This window comes from Pristiophorus japonicus, chromosome 14 (genome assembly GCF_044704955.1).
Source record: "Pristiophorus japonicus isolate sPriJap1 chromosome 14, sPriJap1.hap1, whole genome shotgun sequence".
NCBI classification, from domain to species: domain Eukaryota; kingdom Metazoa; phylum Chordata; class Chondrichthyes; family Pristiophoridae; genus Pristiophorus; species Pristiophorus japonicus.
This window is the reverse complement of record NC_091990.1, coordinates 153568456-153589321: the sequence shown is the minus strand read 5'-3', so window position 1 is coordinate 153589321 and position 20866 is coordinate 153568456. Positions and strand designations below refer to the sequence as shown.

Below are 20866 nucleotides of genomic sequence, written 5' to 3'. Positions count from 1 at the left end.
GATGAGGGTAGCAGCAGATGGGATCAGACCTACGGCATCCAAAACTGAAGCGATCCAGAGAGCACCCAGACCCCGTAACACGATGGAGCTGCGTTCGTTCCTGGGGCTCCTGAACTATTTTGGCAACTTTCTTCCCAAATTGAGCACGCTGTTAGAGCCGCTACACATGCTCCTACGCAAAGGTCGCGATTGGGTCTGGGGGGACAGCCAGGAAAGGGGTTTTGATAGAGCACGCAATTTGTTATGCTCCGACAAACTTAACGTTATATGACCCGTGTAAGAAACTAGTTTTAACGTGTGATGCATTGTCCTCTGGGGTCGGCTGTGTGTTGCAGCATGTGAATGCCAAGGGTCAGTTACAGCCGGTAGCTTCTGCCTCCAGAAGTCTGTCCCGGGCAGAAAGGAGCTACGGGATGGTAGAAAAGGAGGCACTAGCATGTGTATATGCAGTAAAAAAAAATGCACCAGTACCTGTTTGGCAGGAAATTTGAGCTGGAGTCAGATCACAAACCCCCAACATCCCTTTTGGCCGACAACAAGGCCATAAATGCGAATGCATCGGCCCGCATACAGAGGTGGGCACTTACGTTAGCCGCCTATGACTACACAATTCGGCACAGAGCGGGCACTGAAAACTGTGCCGATGCACTCAACAGGCTACCACTAGCCACCACTGAGGGGGCAGCTGAGCATGATGTTGAGATGGTCATGGCTGTTGAAGCTTTCGAAAGCGAAGGCTCACCTGTGACAGCCTGTCAGATTAAAGTCTGGACAAATAAAGACCCGCTACTGTCTTTAGTTAAGAAATGTGTCCTGAATGGGGACTGGGCAGCCACGTACCGGGCATGCCCAGAGGAGTTTAAACCGTTTCATAGGTGCAAGGATGAACTCTCGATTCAGGCCAATTGCCTACTATGAGGAAACCGAGTAGTCATGCCCAGAAGGGCAGAGAGGTGTTTATCAGAGAACTTCACAATGAGCACCCGGGCATTGTCATGATGAAGGCAATTGCCAGGTCACACATTTGGTGGCAAGGGATAGATGCAGACCTGGAACTTTGTGTTCGCAGGTGCAACACGTGTGCTCAGCTGGACAACGCACCCAGGGAAGCCCCCCTTAGCCCCTGGCCCTGGCTTGCCAAGCCATGGTCACACATCCATGTGGAATACGCAGGTCTTTCATGGGAAAAATGTTTTTGGTTGTAGTGGACGCCTACTCGAAATGGATTGAGTGTGTCATTTTAAATTCAAGCACATCCTCTGCCACGGTAGAAAGTCTACAGGCAATATTCGCCGCCCATGGCCTACCAGACGTCTTGGTCAGCGACAATGGCCCGTGCTTCACAAGCACTGAATTCCAGGACTTCATGGCAGGCATTGGAATCAACCATGTCAGAACAGCAGCGTTCAAGCCGGCCTGAAACGGCCAGGCGGAACGAGCAGTGCAGATAATCAAACAGTGGATGCTCAGAATCCAAGGGGGTTCCCTACAAAGCCACTTATCATGCCTTCTGTTGGCCAATAGATCCCGACCACACTCACTCACAGGGGTTCCACCCGCGGAGCTGCTAATGAAAAGGACACTCAAAACCAGGTTATCCCTGATACACCATACTATGAAAGAAATTGTTGAGAGCAGGCGTCAGTAGCAATGTGACTACCATGACAGGAATGCGAGGGCGCGATGTATCGATGTCAATGACCATTTTTGTCCTTAATTACGCTGCAGGGCCCAAATGGCTTGCAGGCACTGTGATTGCCAAAGAGGGGAATAGGGTTTTCGTAGTTAAACTTACCAATGGACAAATCTGCCACAAACACATGGATCAATCTAAAAGGAGGTTCAGCAACCCCATAGAAGAAGCAGAGGAAGAAGACGACGTAGAGTTTACTCCACCATAGGTGACCGAACACCGGAACCAAGTGGAGGAAAGCCCAGTCACTGTGAGCGGTCCGGACAGGTCTGAGGCACCGCAAACAGCAGACACTCAGGCCAACGGCCAACAACCGGAGCCCCAACTCAGACGCTCTACACGGGAGCATAAACCACCAGAGAGACTTAACCTGTATCCCTATAAGACTTTGGGGGGGAGGTGATGTCATGTATTCAACTGTCATTGTAACCCATGTATAAGCTGACCTAAGTTGTATACCTTGAAAACACTGGCCACAGGGGGCGAACTTGTGGGAGACACTCCTAACCTGACTTTCCGGTATAAAAGGGGAAGCTCCACCCACCATCTGCCTCTTGAGGTCTTGGTAATAAAGCTAACTGGTCACAGAGTGATCTTTCTCAAGTATGGGCCTCGTGTGCATTTATACTGTATAGTAAGGACATATTAGTGGGTTGTGAGCCACATGCCATTTCCCTTCTATCCCTCGCACTTTCAAGGTAGCCTGCATGACCTGTCCTGTGAAGTGGCTCCCTTGGTCGGACTCCACGATCTGTGACAGTCCCCACCTAGAGAACACTTCCCTCAACAAGATCCTTGCCGTCGCCAATGCTGTGGCTGATCGGCAAGGGAAGGCTTCAACCCACTTCAAGAAAACATCCACTAGGACCAAACAGTACTTGTAACCCCCCTTTGCGGTGGGCAGTGGCCCGATGTAATCGACCCGTGCCGACTGCCATGGTCCCTCTCCCCTTCTCGTGTGTCCCATGGGAACCTTTTCTGGGGATCGGGGTTGTTCGCTGCGCACATCAGACAGTCTATGCAAAAATCGCGGACATCCTCCCTCAGTTGCGACCACCAGCCTGCCTGTTCCACCCTCTGCCAGGTAGTCTCCGGCCCTGGGCGTCCCGCTTCTGGGCCCCCGTGGGTTATCTGGAGGAATTTCCTCTGGTGTTGTTCTGGAACCACCCACTGATCTCCCCTGAAAATAAGACTTTGGGGGGGAGGTGATGTCATGTATTCAACTGTCATTGTAACCCATGTATAAGCTGACCTAAGTTGTATACCTTGAAAACACTGGCCACAGGGGGCAAACTTGTGGGAGACACTCCTAACCTGACTTTCCGGTATAAAAGGGGAAGCTCCACCCGCCATCCTTTAAAGTAATGCCCGCTTCCCAGAACGGGCCTTCTACCTTTTCTCCCCTAGCCAGCTGCTCCAGGACAACCTTGAGGATGGGATCCTGTGCCTGGACTTTCCTCAAGTCCAGGGCCAATGCTACCCCTACACTCCCTTGTGTCCCCCCTTTGCCCCCGGATCGCTGCTACTGGGCTGGACCAGTATGGGTCCCAAAACTCTCCTGTTTTGGCTCCCTCCTTAGCTAACTCGTCAGCCTTTTGGTTGCCTTCCCCTCTGGGCTCTGTCTTGGAATGGGCCTTTACTTTATGAATGTAATGGCTTCCCTGGGTTTCCATGGCCTCTAAGACCCTTTGCAACAGTGGTTTGGTTGCTAAGGGCTTCCCGTCTGCGGATGTGAAACCGCGACGAGACCAGATGGCCAAGTATTTGGTGCATGAACTGCATGTGAACATGGAATCCGAGCAGATGGTGTATGGGGTCGGGAACTCGTCAGCGTGGGTAATGACGTACACCACCGCCGAAAATTCAGCGTGTTGAGTGCTCAGCGTGCTCTGGAGTTCAATGGCCTTGCAGTGCCTGCCGTCGGGTCATAAATCCCACACCCGGTGAAACGCTCCCTTGCTACCACCAAACTGGATCCGTCGACATATATTTCGCGGCCCATGGGATGTAACCCGGCCCGAAATCCTATGTCTACATTCCATCCTGCCTCTACCGGAGACTTATGGGCCACCCCTGCAGAGATCATGTTAGCTGCCAACTTGGGCTCATTCAGGCCTTGCACTCTCAGATTCATCTGTGAGAGCAATAAAGTCCAGCGGGCAATGCGAGCACTGCTCACTGTGCCGTCCTTTATCCTCCCATCTAATAACAATCTGAGTGGGGGTATGGTGGGTGAGTAGAATGATCTGGGATGACCCCGTGAAGAGCTGAGAGCGCTTCACGGCCCAAAGCGTGGCAAGGAGATGCCTCTCGCTCTTGGAGTACATCGGTTCTACATCTGTGAGGACTCTTGAGGAGTAAGCCACGCGTCTCGGTTTGCCATGCCGCTCCTGGAGCAGCACCCGTGCTCAAACTGTGCCCGCTGGCTGCCACTTCTAAAAAGAAGTCCTCCCCACCATTAATCGCCCCTAGTGCGGGTGCTGTGTCTGCAGGTCGCCCTTCAGATGATTGAATGCAGCCGTGCAGTCCTCATCCCACTCCCATCCCACTCCCTTGTAGAAGTAGAGGGGCTGCCGTGGTGGCGTAACCCTCAATAAAATCCCTGCAGTACCCCGTGAGCCCCAGGAAGAATCTCACCCCCGTCACGGTCGTGGGGGTTGATAACTCCTGTACCGCCTTCCGTTTGGCCTCGTCTATAGCCCTTTCCCCAGCTCTTACGGTCAGCCCGAGGAATTTGATTTCCCTCTGACCGATCTGAGCTTTCTTGGGATTGACCTTGAACCCGGTGTCCTTCAAACGCTCCAGCAGCTCGGCCAGCGATGGACCATGCTCCTCCCCCTCGTCGGAGAACAAAGCAAATTGTCCACATACTGCACCAACTGCGAGGGTCTGCTGAAACCCTTTCAACTGTTGGCCATACACTGGTGAAAGCTGGAGGGGCTGTTGGAGAAATCCTGGGGAAGGCACGTCCAAGTATATTGTTGCCCTTTAAATGTGAATGTGAACTTGTACTGGTCCTCTCTCTTTTCAGCGGAATTGACCAGAACCTGTTTCGATATATCCAACACCGTGAATGTGGGCGCGGACGTTGGAGTGCTCCCTATCAAGTCGGCTACAGTCGCGACAGTGGGCGCGCAAGCTGGGATGTTCTTGTTGAACACTCGATAATCCACGGTGGTCGTCCACGACTGGTCCGGTTTCCGAACCAGCCAAAGTGGAGAGTTCCTGTGTGTGGCTATGGTCCTCAACACCTCCTGGGCTACCAGGGCTCCCAGTGGCATCTCTAAGTCGGCCTCTGCCTCGCTGGGGAAATTATACTGTTTCTGTGGCCGGGACATAGGGTCTCCTTGTATCCTGATTTTTACCCCCGTCACCCTACCGCAGTCATGTTTGTATGTGGCGAACGATGCATGATTGTCCTGCACGTAAGCCTGGTACGCGGCCGGGGTAGTATTGACCAGTTGCTCTCGGTCGTAACTACCCTTCAGCTTCATCATACACACTGTGCCTTTACATTCCCCTACAACTTCTTCCTCCTTATCGGAACCCACTGCTCCCCAAAGGTAGTGATTCCTCAAATCCACTATGATTCTGTGGGGTAACATAAAGTCCGCCCCGAGGATTCCTGAACCCAGCTGCTCCCATTTCAGCAGGATGCACTTCCATTTTGCGTGGAGTGATCCTAAATCGATGGCTAGTGGCCTGGAGATCGACCCCGCCTGCTCGCTCCCTGTGAACCCCACCAGACTGTGTGGAGGCATATAAATTGGCCAGAAAAAGCAGCAAACCTGAGGACTGGGAGAAATTTAGAATTCAGCAGAGGAGGACAAAGGGTTTAATTAAGAGGGGGAAATAGAGTATGAGAGGAAGCTTGCAGGGAATATAAAAACTGACTGCAAAAGCTTCTATAGATATGTGAAGAGAAAAAGATTAGTGAAGACAAACGTAGGTCCCTTGCAGTCAGATTCAGGTGAATTTATAATGGGGAACAAAGAAATGGCAGACCAGTTGAACAAATACTTTGGTACTGTCTTCATGAAGGAAGACACAAATAACCTTCCGGAAATATTAAGGGACCGAGGGTCTAATGAGAAGGAGGAACTGAAGGAAATCCTTATTAGGCGGAAAATTGTGTTAGGGAAATTGATGGGAGTGAAGGCCGATAAATCCCCGAGGCCTGATAGTCTGCATCCCAGAGTACTTAAGGAAGTGGCCCTAGAAATAGTGGATGCATAAGTGATCATTTTCCAACAGTCTATCGACTTTGGATCAGTTCCTATGGACTGGAGGGTAGCTAATGTAACACCACTTTAAAAAAAAAAGGGGGAATGATAGACCGGTTAGCCTGACATCAGTAGTGGGGAAAATGTTGGAATCAATTTTTAAAGATGAAATAGTAGTGTATTTGGAAAGCAGTGACGGGGATCGGTCCAAGTCAGCATGGATTTATGAAAGGGGAATCATGCTTGCCAAATCTTCTCGAATTTTTTGAGGATGTAACTATTAGAGTGAACAAGGAAGAACCAGTAGATGTGGTGTATTTGAACTTTCAAAAGGCTTTTGATAAGGTCCCACACAAGAGATTGGTGTGCAAAATTAAAGCACGTGGTATTGGGGGTAATGTACTGACGTGGATAGAGAACTGGTTGGCAGACAGGAAGCAGAGAGTCGGGATAAACGGGTCCTTTTCAGAATGGCAGGCAGTGACTAGTGGGGTGCCGCAGGGCTCAGTGCTGGGACCCCAGCTCTTTACAATATACATTAATGATTTAGATGAAGGAATTGAGTGTAATATCTCCAAGATTGCAGATGACAGTAAACTGGGTGGCGGTGTGAGCTGTGAGGAGGACGCTAAGAGGCTGAAGGATGAATTGGACAGGTTAGGTGAGTGGGCAAATGCATGGCAGATGCAGTATAATGTGGATAAATGTGAGGTTATCCACTTTGGGGGCAAAAACAGGAAGGCAGAATATTATCTGAATGGTGGCAGATTAGGAAAAGGGGAGATGCAACGAGACCTGGGTGCGATGGTACATCAGTCATTGAAAGTGGGCATGCAGGTACAGCAGGCGGTGAAGAAGGCAAAATGGCATGTTGGCCTTCATAGCGAGGGGATTTGAGTATAAGAACAGGGAGGTCTTACTGCAGTTGTACAGGGCCTTGGTGAGACCTCACCTGGAATATTGTGTTCAGTTTTGGTCTCCTAATCTGAGGAAGGACGTTCTTGCTATTGAGGGAGTGCAGCGAAGGTTCACCAGACTGATTCCTGGGAAGGCAGGACTGACATATGAGGAGAGACTGGATCGACTGGGCTTTTATTCACTGGAGTTTAGAAGGATGAGAGGGGATCTCATCGAAACATATAAAATTCTGACAGGACTGGACAGGTTAGATGCAGGAAGAATGTTCCCGATGTTGGGGAAGTCCAGAACAAGAGGACACCGTCTAATGATAAGGGGTAAGCCATTTAGGACTGAGATGAGGAGAAACTTCTTCACTCAGAGTTGTTAATCTGTGGAATTCCCTACCACAGAGAGTTGTTGTTGTCAGTTTGTTGGATATTATTCAAGAGGGAGTTAGATATGGTCCTTACGGCTAAAGCGATCAAGGGGTATGGAGAGAAAGCAGGAAAGGGGTACTGAGGTGAATGATCAGCCATGATCTTATTGAATGGTGGTGCAAGCTCGAAGGGCTGAATGGCCTTAGTCCTACACCTATTTTCTATTTTTCTACATTAGACCAAGGTGAGGGAGTCGGATTATTTGCGTGAATCACCGTGCTGGAAGCCCCGGTGTCCAACAAATATTTCCCCATTACCTTCTCCACCCATCCTCACGCATGGTCTATTCCACTCATCGTATGTGAGTGAACACAGGTACTCAGGCTGGGTGCGTGTTAGTCAGGGTGGTGGGATTACTGGAGCGGTCGGGATTTCCCTGCTCACGGCAGCGTCTACCCTTCCCTGCTCTGGCACAAAAGTTGTCCGAAGGGCGGCCACCAGAACATCAAATTGTTCCGGGGTCGGTCCCTTCGCCTTGACAGGTTTTGTCTTAGGCACTGGAGGATCCCCTTTGCCTTGCCCCTTCCTTGGGGCCGGGCAGTGTCTCCTCCAGTGTCCCGTCTTCCCACACCCGAAACACGTGAATGCCCTCTCTGAGTTACCCCCTTCCTGCACCATTCTTTTTTACTACCCTCACTGGCCTTTACCTCGTGAACCTTCCCTTTAACTGGTTTGAACTCCTCCTCCACGCTGTCCTTAAATGCCAGACTCAGGTGACAGAGCACATCGGCCTCTGTGTTCTGGAGATTCTCAGGGTCAAACCAGTTCTCGGACTTTACCCTAATCCGGGGCAAACTCTTTGACACTAGGGTCCTGAGCCAACGTTTCCTTGACTCCCCTTGCAACTGCACTCAGTCCAGCACTCCATTACAGGCTTTATTACAGACCGGCCCCAGAGCCAGTTGCAGCGTCCTTTCCACCTTGGAGAATGGACTACCTTGGGTGTACCCCATGGCTCTTAGGATTTCCTCCTTTAAAGCCCTCTATGGTTCCCTGCTCCCTCTTGCTTTTGGAAGATAGGACCTGATACATCTTCCCCTCCAGGAAAAATAATAGCAGCTTGTCAATCTCCGCTTCATGACACCCATTAATCGCTCCCACCTGTTCCACCTCCATGAAGTGGACTGATGGATCACCTTTGTTGGTAAGCTTGGGCAATCCTGAAATCATATTTTGCTGTGGGGTGGGGAATGGGACCACAAAATCGCTTTGCAGCATCCCCTGACCTTGGCCGTCTACGGGCGCACCGTATTTCTGCTGCCGTATGGGATGCCTAGGTCCCGGCACCTCTAGCGGAGGTCGTGCGTCCCTGTTCGGCTCCCAATCCTCACTGTCTTCCTCTTCCCTTCCCAGTCCACCCGGGCTCCCCCTGGGGCCATTAGGCATACCTTTCCTTTGGCCTTGGATGGAGCGTGGGTCAAGCTTTGAATTTTCTCTTGGTAGGGCCTGTGATTCCCACTCTCAAAACCCTTATTGGTGGCTACTCTATACGCTGACTTAATATCCTTCAGTTGCCCCTCCAGCCCATTTACTTTACCCGCTAGTGGAGTGTTCTCCCCCCGTGTGACCTGCTCATTGAGCTTGGCCTCTGTTACCTGACACTGCAGGTACTCCCTTTTATTACGGGACGTTTCCTCCTGAGTGTGTCTCTCCTGCTTTTCTTTGCTCAACTCATCTAAAAGCCTCGTTCCAACCACAGCCCTTGCGGCGGACTGTTCCTCGGACTCTTTGAGCTCTGCCTTAAGTCTACCAACGTGTTCCCTAAGCAGTTGGACATGCTTCTGCAGACACAGGAGCCAGATGGCCTTTTCTTTTGCCTTTCTATACTCCCCATCCACTCAGCAGCTTTGTCCGCTGGACTATCAGCCAGCAAAGGGCCTAGTACCCACTGTTGTGTTATGTTAACTTTCCCAAAGATATATGAGGAAATCCTAGCCCCCATTGCCGATCTCTTGGCCTTAATATCCTCCATAGCTCTCTGTTCAGTACATCCAGCGTCCTGCCGTGGTCACCAGATTCTGTAAGTGGTTTTCCTTAGGTGTTTTCGAAGCACCCCCACTTTACAATATTTCTAATGCTGGAATTACTGTACTGAACAGATGAATGAGTCAGGGACGGGTACCTTGGTCCGAGTACCGGCAATGCTTTTATTAAAGTTAAAACACACACCTGCACCCAGTAAAACCACACACACCCTGGTGTGTAAAACAAACCAATGCAATACAATACACAATTTGGCCTGTCTAAGCAGGCCACTAACTCGAAGTACCCACATCTAAAACACCTCCCCTGAAAACCCCTAAAGCTTGGTTGGGACACACGACATCTTTTCACACTATGCGAAGATCTTAAAGATCCATGGGCTGGGATAAATGCTCAACAATTACCCCCCTGGCTTACTTGCTGCTTCTCCCGATGAGGCATATCTTCTGGGTCCATACCAAACTGTGATATTGAAGCCCAGTCTCAAGATCATGCTCCCAGTCGAAGTAGCAAGGCCCTCTTGGCTCATAAATGGTGGTTTTTTTCTCTCCGTTCCAGATGGAGTGCTCGGTCCTTGTGCATTGCAAGCAGTCAGAGAAGAGAGGAGAGAGAGAGATGGCTTCCAACTGCTGTTCTTATACCTGAAAGGCTGCTTAAAATCCAACTGTCCTTCCCGCCTGAGGTTGTCCAGCTGAAAAACCAAAACCAAGTCTTTGCCTGCCCCTTTGTCAAACTGGGCTGTTCCTTGATGGGTGGCTCCGATGAGTCTGTGGTCATAATAGCTTTCCTTTGTCTTTCGTTGGCCTGAAACACCGGCCACTTTACTTAATGTCTCACTGATGGGTTCCCATTCCATGACAAAAGGTGCCCACTTAACCATGTTGTTCCCCGCCCAGCTGATGTGTATTCAAGTTAATACATGTTTGGACTTGCCCAGGTTAGCTCTTCTGCTGTACAGTGAATGTGTCCCAGCAAAGGTCAAAACTTCTCAGTCCAAAAGTTTACGCCGATGTTTTCGCCGAATCTTACATAAGAGATCTCATGGTATCATTCAAAGAAGAGCGGGGAGCTCGCCCCGGTGTCCTGGCCAACAGGTATCCCTCAATCAATACCGAAAAGAGATGATCTGGTCATTTATCGCGATACTGGTTCTGGGAGCGTGCAATTAGCAGCAGCATTTTCTACATTACAACAGTGATGCCACTGTTAAAGTGCTTTGGGATGTTCTGACAGGCACTAAGTAAATGCAAGTCTTTTTTATATACAATCTGTTTTTGTATCATTACAGCAACAGTATTTCTAGAGTTCTGGAAGAGGCGTCGAGCGGGTCTGACTTATGACTGGGATCTGATTGACTGGGAGGAGGAAGAGGTTAGTTTGAAATAATTTTATGGAAGTACACCCTTCTCGCGAAACATCGACCATAAGTCAGGTAACAATAGCTTTCCGAACACAAGAAAGTACGGAACGAGAAAGGGCTGTTCAGCATATCAAGACACTGGTGTTACTTGCCTTACAATCATCTGTATACCACCTATGGTATTGCTGGAGGAAACGTGATGTATAATTACTCCCAGATCCATAAAACTAAATAAGCAAAGCAGCAGATTACCCATCCGCCCTCACAGGTGCACTTTCCATCCCTTGCCTTCTGCCCGTTACACATAGCAATCTCATTTCTTCTCGTACCCAGCAGGATAGAAACCATCAAGTTCTGTGGAGTATTTAATCATCTGAGGAGTATATTTTCTTCTGTGTTAAGGAAAAACTATTTTACTGAGCTATCATTAAAAACCAGTGAGTAGATTAAAAGAATTTTTCTTTGACTAAACATTTTAATATACCCTGCAGTCTTCAGTCTTCAATCCCATTTATTTATGTGCCTGCTGTTTGTAGTAATTGTCCAAAATATCATGCGCACCTAAACATTCAATGATACTTTTTGCGCCGGAGGTGCGCTGGCCGCCATCTTGGTGTAGGCTCCAGTATAGGCGTCCAAACCTGAGACTCAAACAGGCATTGGGCCCTTTGCCTGCGCTAATAGAGGGCCGCACACCTGTTTCAAGCCCTCTTCCTGAAATTGGGCTGTCCTGAATGCAGGCCAGCTACGTTCAGGATAACCAGGTCTACATGTGGCCTAAAGAGCGGTCCTTAAAGGCATCTTTGGATATGCTACCAAAAAGATGTGTTGAACAAGTTATATACTTCCCTGAAGTTGAAGCTGGGAGAAGCAGCACTGCTCATCCTGGTTCTGCAGGAGTCCAGAATACCATTGCCAGCTCCCGTTCGGCCCTCTCCCTAATTACATCTCTTCCTCCCTCCCAATCGACCCCCCTCCCCCCTCCCCCCGCTCTGAATCTAGCTGATGGCTGCTGCTTGGTGGCAGCCCCTCCAACTCTGTCCTTGTGGATCCGGCGAGCTGCCTCTGGATGCCCAATCCATGGCTGGCCAGCAATATGCTGATGAGGCCTGAGGCCCAATTTCAGATGAAAACTGGGCCGAACAAACTTCCAGCCTGATGATTTCACACCTTAAATGTTTCATTGTTAAACAGGAGTATATTTTATGCATATCCCTGTAGAAAGCATCTGCACTTTTATTTACGCTGCATCAGCATTGCTCCTGTGCAATTTTTACTCAACTGTTTTCACCATTCTGCAGCTCAGCTGAGTGGCAGATACAGCAAGGAACCTATTGTTTCTGTCGCAGTCCCGTGGACAGCTTGTGAACTGAGATCAGGTTAAATGGGTAGTAGCGTATAATTACAGTCTGTTTGAGTTATCCATTGAAAAAGATTCAGACAAGGTAACAGGAGTACTGTTGTGCTCGAGAGGTGCATTTTAAAAATAAATTATGTGTTTTCACACAGGCTAATCACATGTCCAATTATACAACTGGATGTTTTCAAATTATGAAAGGAACAGCATTCACAGCAATGTTGAAACCCCCCCCCTCCCAAAATGATATTGTTGTATCTTTTTGATAGGAAGAGCTTCGTCCTCAATTTGAAGCGAAGTATTCCAAAAAGGAACGCGTTAATCCCATCACAGGAAAACCCGAACCCTTTCAGCCATTTGTTGATAAACTCAGCAGACTCCTGGTGTCTGTCTCAGGAATATTCTTCATGGTAAGTCCCAGAGAGGATGCACGTGATTTTACCTTTTCGTTTTAGAACATCATAAGAAATAGGAGCAGGAATAGGCCATTTGGCCCCACGAGCCTGCTCCGCCATTTAATAAGATCATGGTTTATTCTGTTTTCTTCACCCAGTCGAATAAAAATAGAATAGTTGATGTTACGATAGTAACAAAACAATAATTGAGCACATTGCGATCTTTTTGATTCATCGCGCTTTTCGGCCTACCTTGTGAAGGTCAGATTTGTTGATTTTTCTTCAAGCAAATAAACATGAATTCATGCCTTTTTGTACGTCCATAAGGATTTTGGTTTCTCAATGAAATTATTTACATTTCACAGTAATGAAGATAAAGCAACATTCTAAAATGTTGTATATGGTATAGTCCTACTTATTGCATGAGTGGAGTGGAGTGTGATGAGGTGGGTTTTCCTATAGGAATATGACATTTATGATCTCCTGTTTTGTGACTGATTATAGCTTTCCTCCTCATGATGGCTTCGCCCCTCCCCCTCTCTGTCATCTCCTTCAACACCACAACCACCGGAGATATCTGCGCTTCTCTAATTCTGCCTTCTTGAGTATCCCTGATTTTAATCACCCCGCCATTGGTGGCTGTGCCTTCTGTTGCCTAGGCCCTAACCTCTGGAATTCCCTCCATAAACTTCTCCGCCTCTCTAACTCTCTTCCCTCCTTTAGACGCTCCTTAAACCCTACCTCATTCCCTGTCCTAATTTCTCCTTGTATGGCTCGGTGTCCAATTATTTGTCTTATAATAAGGTGCCTTGGGACGTCCTACTTCGTTAAAGGCACTATATAAATAGAAGTTGTTGTCGTTACATTGAGCTAGAATATTTTGATGCCTGCTATACTGGGGTTCAGTTGGACTGTTTTATATGTTACATTGAGGGGCACACTGCAATGCCACTAAATAGTATCGGTAGTGCTGTCAATATTATTAATGATCGCAGAGCACTATATTTCAATTCATCGTCATCATCATCATCATAGGCAGTCCCTCGGAATCGAAGAAGACTTGCTGTCACTCTTAAAATGAGTCCTTAGGTGGCTGAACAGTCCAATATGAGAGCCACAGTCCCTGTCACAGGTGGGACAGATAGTCGTTGAGGGAAGGGGTGGGTGGGACTGGTTTGCTGCACGTTCTTTCCGCTGCCTGCGCTTGATTTCTGCATGCTCTCAGCGATGAGACTCGAGGTGCTCAGTGCCCTCCCGGATGCACTGCCTCCACTTAGGGCAGTCTTGGCCAGGGACTCCCAGGTGTCGGTGGGGATGTTGCACTTTATCAGGGAGGCTTTGAGGGTGTCCTTGTAACGTTTCCTTTGCCCACCTGGGGCTTGTTTGCCATGAAGGAGATCCGAGTAGAGCACTTGCTTTCGAAGTCTCATGTCTGCAATGTGGACAATGTGACCTGCCCAGCGGAGCTGATCAGTGTGGTCAGTGCTTCAATGCTGGGGATATTGGCCTGGTCGAGGACGCTAATGTTGGTGCGTCTGTCCTCCCTGGGGATTTGTAGGATCTTGCGGAGACATCGTTGGTGGTATTTCTCCAGCGACTTGAGCTGTCTATTGTACATGGTCCATGTCTCTCAGCCATACAGGAGGGCGGGTTTTACTACAGCCCTGTAGACCATGAGCTTGGTGGCAGATTTGAGGGCCTGGTCTTCAAACACTCTTTTCCACAGGCGGCCAAAGGCTGCACTGGTGCACTGGAGGCAATGTTGAATCTCCTCATCAATGTCTGCTCTTGTTGATAAGAGGCTCCCGAGGTATGGGAAATGGTCCACATTGTCCAGGGCCGCGCCGTGGATCTGGTGGAAGACCTTTGTCTTACGGATGTTTAGCGTAATGCCCATGCTTTCATATGCCTCAGTAAATACATCCACTATGTCCTGGAGTTCAGCCTCTGTATGTGCGCAGACGCAGGTGTCATCTGCGTACTGTAGCTCGACGACAGAGGCTGAGGTGCTCTTGGACCTGGCCTGGAGACGGCAAAGGTAGAACAGGTTCCCACTGGTTCTGCAGTTTAGTTCCACTCCAGTGGAGAGCTTTTTGACTGTGAGGTGGAGCATGGCAGCGTGGAAGGTTGAGAAGAGGATTGGGGCGATGACGCAGCCCTGTTTGACCCCGGTCCGGACGTGGATTGGGTCTGGAATGGATCCGTTGGTAAGGATCATGGCCGGCATGTCATCATAGAGCAGGCGGAGGATGTTGACAAACTTTTGGGGGCATCCGAAATGGAGGAGGATGCTCCATTGACCCTTGCAGTTGACAGTGTCAAAGGCCTTTGTAAGGTCGAAGAAGGCCATCTATAAGGGCTTGCGCTGTTCCATGCATTTTTCCTGCTGCTGTCGCGCTGCAAAAATCATGTTCGTTTTGTCCTGTAGGGGACAAAATCCATACTGTGACTCTGGGCGGAGCTCCTCGGTCACAGGGCAAAGACGGTTGAGGAGGACTCTAGCGACAACTTTCCCAGTGGCTGATAGCAGGGAGATTCCTCTGTAGTTGCCGCAGTCAGACTTGTCCCCTTTTTAAAGATGGTCACGATCACTGCATCTCTCAGATCTCCTGGCATGCTCTTCTCCCTTCAGATGAGCTCATCAATTAGCTCATTAGTAGCGGTATATACTTTTCATGTTGCACTGCCATAACAGCTGTGAGCTCTGTTGTGAGCCTGAGTTCAAGGCCAGAATTCCTTTAAACTGGGCCACCCAGTAGTTGGGATGTAAGGTTTAGAGCAATTAACAGTTCTGCCCTGCATCTGTTGCTAAGTTGGCTTTCCAGGCTTGTCACCTTGCTGATAGTATTTGCTCATCGCATTGCCCAGGGAACTGGGGAGTTTTCTATCAGCCTGTCGACAGCAGGATGTTTAATTTCCCTCTGGCCTGAAGTAGGCCCATTTCAGTGATATCTGACTTGTGTCTTTATTCCACTATTTTGCTCTCTGAATCTCATTGGTTGTGGAGCATTTTGTGCTGTTTTGGCAAAGATGTTGGTAACTGTACAACCCCTGACGAATGTATTAATAGTTTCCACAGGAGCGCTAGGGGGCACATCAGACTGTCATTCCCTTGATGCACAGGTCAAATGTCACTTTCACAAGTAGGTTGCAAATTCGGTGCTGCTTTGTATTCAAGCTGCATGTGCTTTCCTCTTTCTTTGCCTCTTCCTTTTCCTCTCACCTCAATCTCAGTTGCATATGTCTCGAGTTGCCTTTTTCTTCGGGATTGGGCACCACTGGTCAACATGGTTGCCCTTGGTTGGTTGCCTTGGTTATTAGTGGAAGGAATTCCATGCGTCTGCATTGTTTATGTTCTGTTGCACTGATGTCATTGGTTGTTGGGTGGTGGGTTTTGTCTGTGTCTCTGACGATATCTGGGGGCTTGTTACTGCCATGTTTCACGGGAATTAAAGTGTTAGGGCAGTTAGGGAACCTAGATGGAGGTGCCTTTGCTCTGTGGGATCTCCTTAAAAGAGCATGGTGCAGATATCACCCTGTTCTTTAAAGTTGAACTTCACCTCAAGAAAGGGCTTATGATTCTGCAGACGTGCTTTGGCAGAGGCCTCCAAAGATCCATATGTGATGTCTCTGGAGGTTCAGTTCAACTCTGACGCTACTTATATCATTTTAACCTGATTGATCTTAAAGCTATTTGCAGGATCGGCGAGGATCTTTGTGTGATTTGAATTTGAGGGAGATGAGGGTTCGAATTCAGTGAGTTTTGTCAGACATCAAATCCACCTTGGCATCCAGGTCCAGGAGGGAGCCGATGGTACCCTGGGTAAAGAGGATAGGTCTGCTTTTCTTGAAGTCTTTGAGGATTCAGAAGATGTTCCACATTGTTAGGCTTTTCGGCTTGGTGGTTATTTCTTGATCCTTCTGTACAGACAAAGGGGCTGAAATTGCCCCTTTGCACAAGACCTATTAGCACCTCCGCCTAGCGCCAACAGAGAAGTAATGAGTTAACATGTGGACGTGACGGTCACAACTTCTTCGCCAATGGCACGACGGCTGACTGCCCTGCTCTGGTGTTGCTCACGCCGCTCCTGTGCGCATGCCAATGATGATGTCATCACCGTGCGTATCGCCTCGTGGCCACCCCGGAAGTTAAATTGCCCCGCGCCCCTCTACCTAACGCTTGCCGATGCCAGCGACAGCTTTTGCTGTCGATTTCAAGCCGAGAAGCTGCAGCGCCAGCGATATTTAAAGGCGCAGTGTTGGAGATATTTTTTTCCGTCGGCCAAATTATTTTCCACCTTGTAGCAATTTTGTTTTTTCGATATGCCACCATTGATTGCTGACCCTCCGTTTACTTCGCCTCCAATCACTCCCCCTGGTTTAGTCAGCTCCATTTGGACACAAGAAGATTCTTTGGCGATCATGGGCTCAGTGTTGGCAGTAGACCGCCTGCAGAAGACAACGGCGCCGGAAATTAGTAAGGCGGAGGCATCGGGAGAGGGGAAGAGAAAGGCACCCACTGGGAGAGGTACCTGCACTGTGATAGGCCCATCGCGAGCACCATGCACCGAGGGACAGCGAGAGGGACAGGGAGAGGCAAAGGGAACAAGAGCAGCAGGCAGAGACACACCGACAGGAGGATGCCGAGTGACAGGGACAGCAGGAGCAACATGACGAGGTCCACGAGGATGTGGGCAGAGGAAGACGCTTACACAGACATGCCAACAGAAGGCCGTATGCACCCAGGGTGTTTCGCCAACAGTTTTCCTACATTCACTTCACTGAGGAGCAGTGTGTCAGAAGGTTGCGATTTAGGAAAGACATGGTGACAGAGCTGTGTCACCTGCTGCAGCCAGACCTTGAGCCTCCACTAAGGGTCAGAACGGCTCTCTCAGTGGTAATGAAGGTCACCATTGTCCTCAATTTCTATGCCACTGGATCATTCCTGGGAGCCACAGCAGATATCTCCATCTCCCAGTTTGCCGCCCATTGCTCCATTCGTGATGTCACAGATGCTCTGTACAGAAGGAGGATGGAATACATCTCCTTTCCCATGACCAGACAGAAGCAGCTGCAGCAGTCAACTGGCTTTATCAGGATTCCCCATGGTGCAGGACGCCATAGACTGCACGCACGTCACATCCACACTCTGCACCACAATCCTGTGATCCTTTCAAACTGAAAAGGATACCATTCACTCAATGTGCAGTGCGACCACAAACGCACAATAATGGCCGTCAATGCCCGCTATCCTGGCAGCAGCCATGATGCATTCATCTTGCGCCAGACCGGTGTGCCAGCTCTGTTCCAGCTACCCAACGCAGCTTCTGGCTGACTCCTCGGAGACGAGGGCTATCCGCTATGCACCTGGATCATGATTCCCATCCACACCCGCACCACTCCTGCCCAGCACTCTTATAATGACTGTCATGCCAGCACCAGGGGCATCATTGAGCAGACCATCGGAGTACTTAAGCAATGGTTCCGCTACCTTGACTGGTCAGGAGGAGTCCCGCAGTACTCGCCTGACTGGGTGTCCCTGTTTGTCGTCGTCTGCTGCATGCTTCACAACCTGGCCATCATAAGAGCACGGCCATTGCACCTCAGGAGGAGGAGAAGCAGCAGGACGAGGAGGAGAAGCAGCAGGAGGAGGAGGAGAAGCAGCAGGGGGAGGAGGAGGAGCAGCAGGAGGAGGAGGAGAAGCAGCAGGGGGAGGAGGAGGAGCAGCAGGAGGAGGAGGAGAAGCAGCAGGAGGAGAAGGAGAAGCAGCAGGAGGAGAAGGAGAAGCAGCAGGAGGAGGAGGAGAAGCAGCAGGGGGAGGAGGAGAAGCAGCAGGAGGAGGAGGAGAAGCAGCAGGGGGAGGAGGAGGAGCAGCAGGAGGAGGAGGAGAAGCAGCAGGAGGAGGAGGAGAAGCAGCAGGAGGAGGATGAGGAGCTGCAGGAGGAAGCACAGCCAGCAGGCAGGAAGGATGAGGTAACGCCATCCCGATCCTGCAAGGGAGGTCCAAGACTGCCGCATAAGATCTCGATTCCAATAAGGTCCTCGCCACTTCCCGCTTCCTTTGTACCTCCCCATAAACACATCAATGAGCCCTTCCTTCCATACCGCATGCCCAACACTGAAATGAGAGACAAGACCAAACAGTTAAGATGAAAATCAACATTTATGTGTAAAAAGTGCAACATTAACATAACATATATCATTCACCCTTGTGCATCTCCTTCTATCCCCTTCTACATACACCTACTCTACTACTACATCGAAGTGTGCCCCCTCCAGAGGATGGGCGAAAACGGAATATTGCGGATGCTGGAAATCTGAAATAAAACCAGAAAATGCTGGAAAGCACTCAGCACATTGGGCAGCATCTGCGTAGCGAGGAACAGAGTTAACGTTTCCAGTCAATGACTTTCCATTGGAACCTTGGTGGAGAAGCTTTCAGTCAGGAGTGGGTGTGAACTGGTAGTTGTGGGGAAGCTGTGGTACTGGCTTGTGTGGAAGGGCCAAGCACTAAACCAGACTTGATTAGTCTGTCGATTATGACTTTTGTACTAGACCTTAACTAATCAGAGTTGAGTGTTTCTGACTGTATGGAGATACTTCTGAAAGTAATCGTCTTATTCTGTATTGATTTGATTAATAAGGATTCAGCTAAAATGTGTTCAAGAGGAAAATACTTGCAGTAAATCCTTTTACTGTCATTGTTCAGCTTTCTGTCACTTGCGGGCTGGCAAATTGAAAGTGAGTGCAAAACGATTCCCACGTACCAGGCTCACAAATCAATGAGCACTGACACTACTTCACCGAGCGTGATCTGCAAAAATCTGACCAAAGTTGACATCTATCCACTGTATTATTTCCCTGTAGTCAATCTTGGAGTTTGGTTCCCTAAATTTAGGTTGGCTTTAGTCACAATTGTTCATGATTCATTCTGAATGTCATAATACAGCGGTGACATAGAATGCAATAAAAGAGTCGCGCCCTCCCCCAAAATGAAGTCGTGCCTACTGCATGATCTTCACCCTACATGTTATTAAAAAAAAAAGCATTGGCATGTGGTAGGGAATGATTTCAAGGCTGTAATCTCATCTCTGACGTCCTAGTTTTAAGCATATCTGCTCCCTCACACCACAATTAAAGGTCCAGAAGTTTCTATGTCTGACTCAGCAATGGCATTGTTCTTTTGTTCTGATGAATATAGATTTCGCTGGTCCTGGCTGCGGTCTTTGGTGTGGTGGTGTATCGCGTTCTGACAATAGAGATCTTTGCTTCTTTCAAGTGGGACTTTGTGCAGAAAAACTGGCAGTTCGTCACAGCAGGAAGTGGAGCCTGCATCAACTTTCTCATCATCATGTTTTTGAATGTGGTATGTGCAGCTACCCCCACAGTAACTGCTGGTCAGTCAGAGGGAAATGCTGGGGGAAATCTTCAAAGTGCTAGATTTTTCAACCTGCTTGGTGGGCAAAAGAAAAAAAAACAACTTGCATTGTGAGAATCAGCCAAGGCTGAGTTATGGCGATTTGTTGAGAAAATAAAGAATGCATCTATTTCTACTAACTAAAATGCAGTCGTTTCTCTAATTGGCTCTCCAGACCTATTGCTGATTTATCCCCTTGGTGGATTAGCCACACCCTGAAATTTCTCTGGAATGTGTAACTGGAACCGCCCAGCCCAAGTTCTGAATAAATTTCCAATTTGTAATTCGATCCATTTTGACTTCAGAAGCCACAGAGGATAGATCTCCCAAAGACCACCAAGTTCCAGCCGAAGTCCCTTACTCCAGCGCAAGTGCATCCCTCCGCCAGCTGCAGACCCTTACCCAAGCGCAAGACCTTACCGCCAGCCCGCCCCCCCCCAATAGATGGGGCATTGTGTGTAGATTGTTAACATGTTTATTGGGTATGAAGTGAATAGTGACAGTGTCGTGACTTCTGGATATCATCGACCCCAAAGATGTCCCTTGTAACACACGCACCGAGCTTGCATGCACCAGGGGTTAGCAAGAACATGATCCGTCTTCTCTGAGTTCCCTCTCTCCCCTCCGATCCCCCCCCCCAACCTATGCCCTCTCTCTTCCCCTGTCTCCCACCCTCCAGACGCTCTCTGTCTCCCCGCCTCCCCAGGCTCTCTCTTTCCCCCCCCCCCAAGTTCTCTCTCTCTCTCTCTCTCTCTCTCTCTCTCTCTCTCTCTCTCTCTCTCTCTCTCTCTCTCTCTCTGTTCCCCCCCACCCCAGCTCTCTCTCCCCCCCCAAGCTCTCTCTCTCTCTCTCTCTCTCTCTCTCTCTCTCTGTTCCCCCCCACCCCAGCTCTCTCTCCCCCCCCAAGCTCTCTCTCTCTCTCTCTCTCTCTCTCTCTCTCTCTCTCTCTCTCTCTCTGCCCCCACAAGCTCTCTCTCCCCCCCCCCAAGCTCTCTCCCTCTCTGCCCCCCCGCCAAGCTCTCTCTCTTGCTCCCAAGCTCTCTGCCCCCCCCAACCCCCCAAGCTCTCTCTCTCACCCCCCAATCTCTCTCTCTGCCCCCC

The 20866-nt window shown here is 49.4% G+C and overlaps 1 protein-coding gene across 1 annotated transcript in view; it reads left to right on the top strand.

Annotated features, from left to right (window-relative positions):
* ano3 (anoctamin 3) overlaps positions 1-20866 on the top strand; it is a 334095-nt gene that overhangs the window by 219441 nt on the left and 93788 nt on the right. Inside the window, exons 12-14 of the mRNA XM_070898640.1 lie at positions 10525-10607; positions 12223-12363; positions 19550-19714. Coding sequence (XP_070754741.1) covers positions 10525-10607; positions 12223-12363; positions 19550-19714 — 389 coding nt within the window. The remainder of the gene's footprint in view (positions 1-10524; positions 10608-12222; positions 12364-19549; positions 19715-20866) is intronic.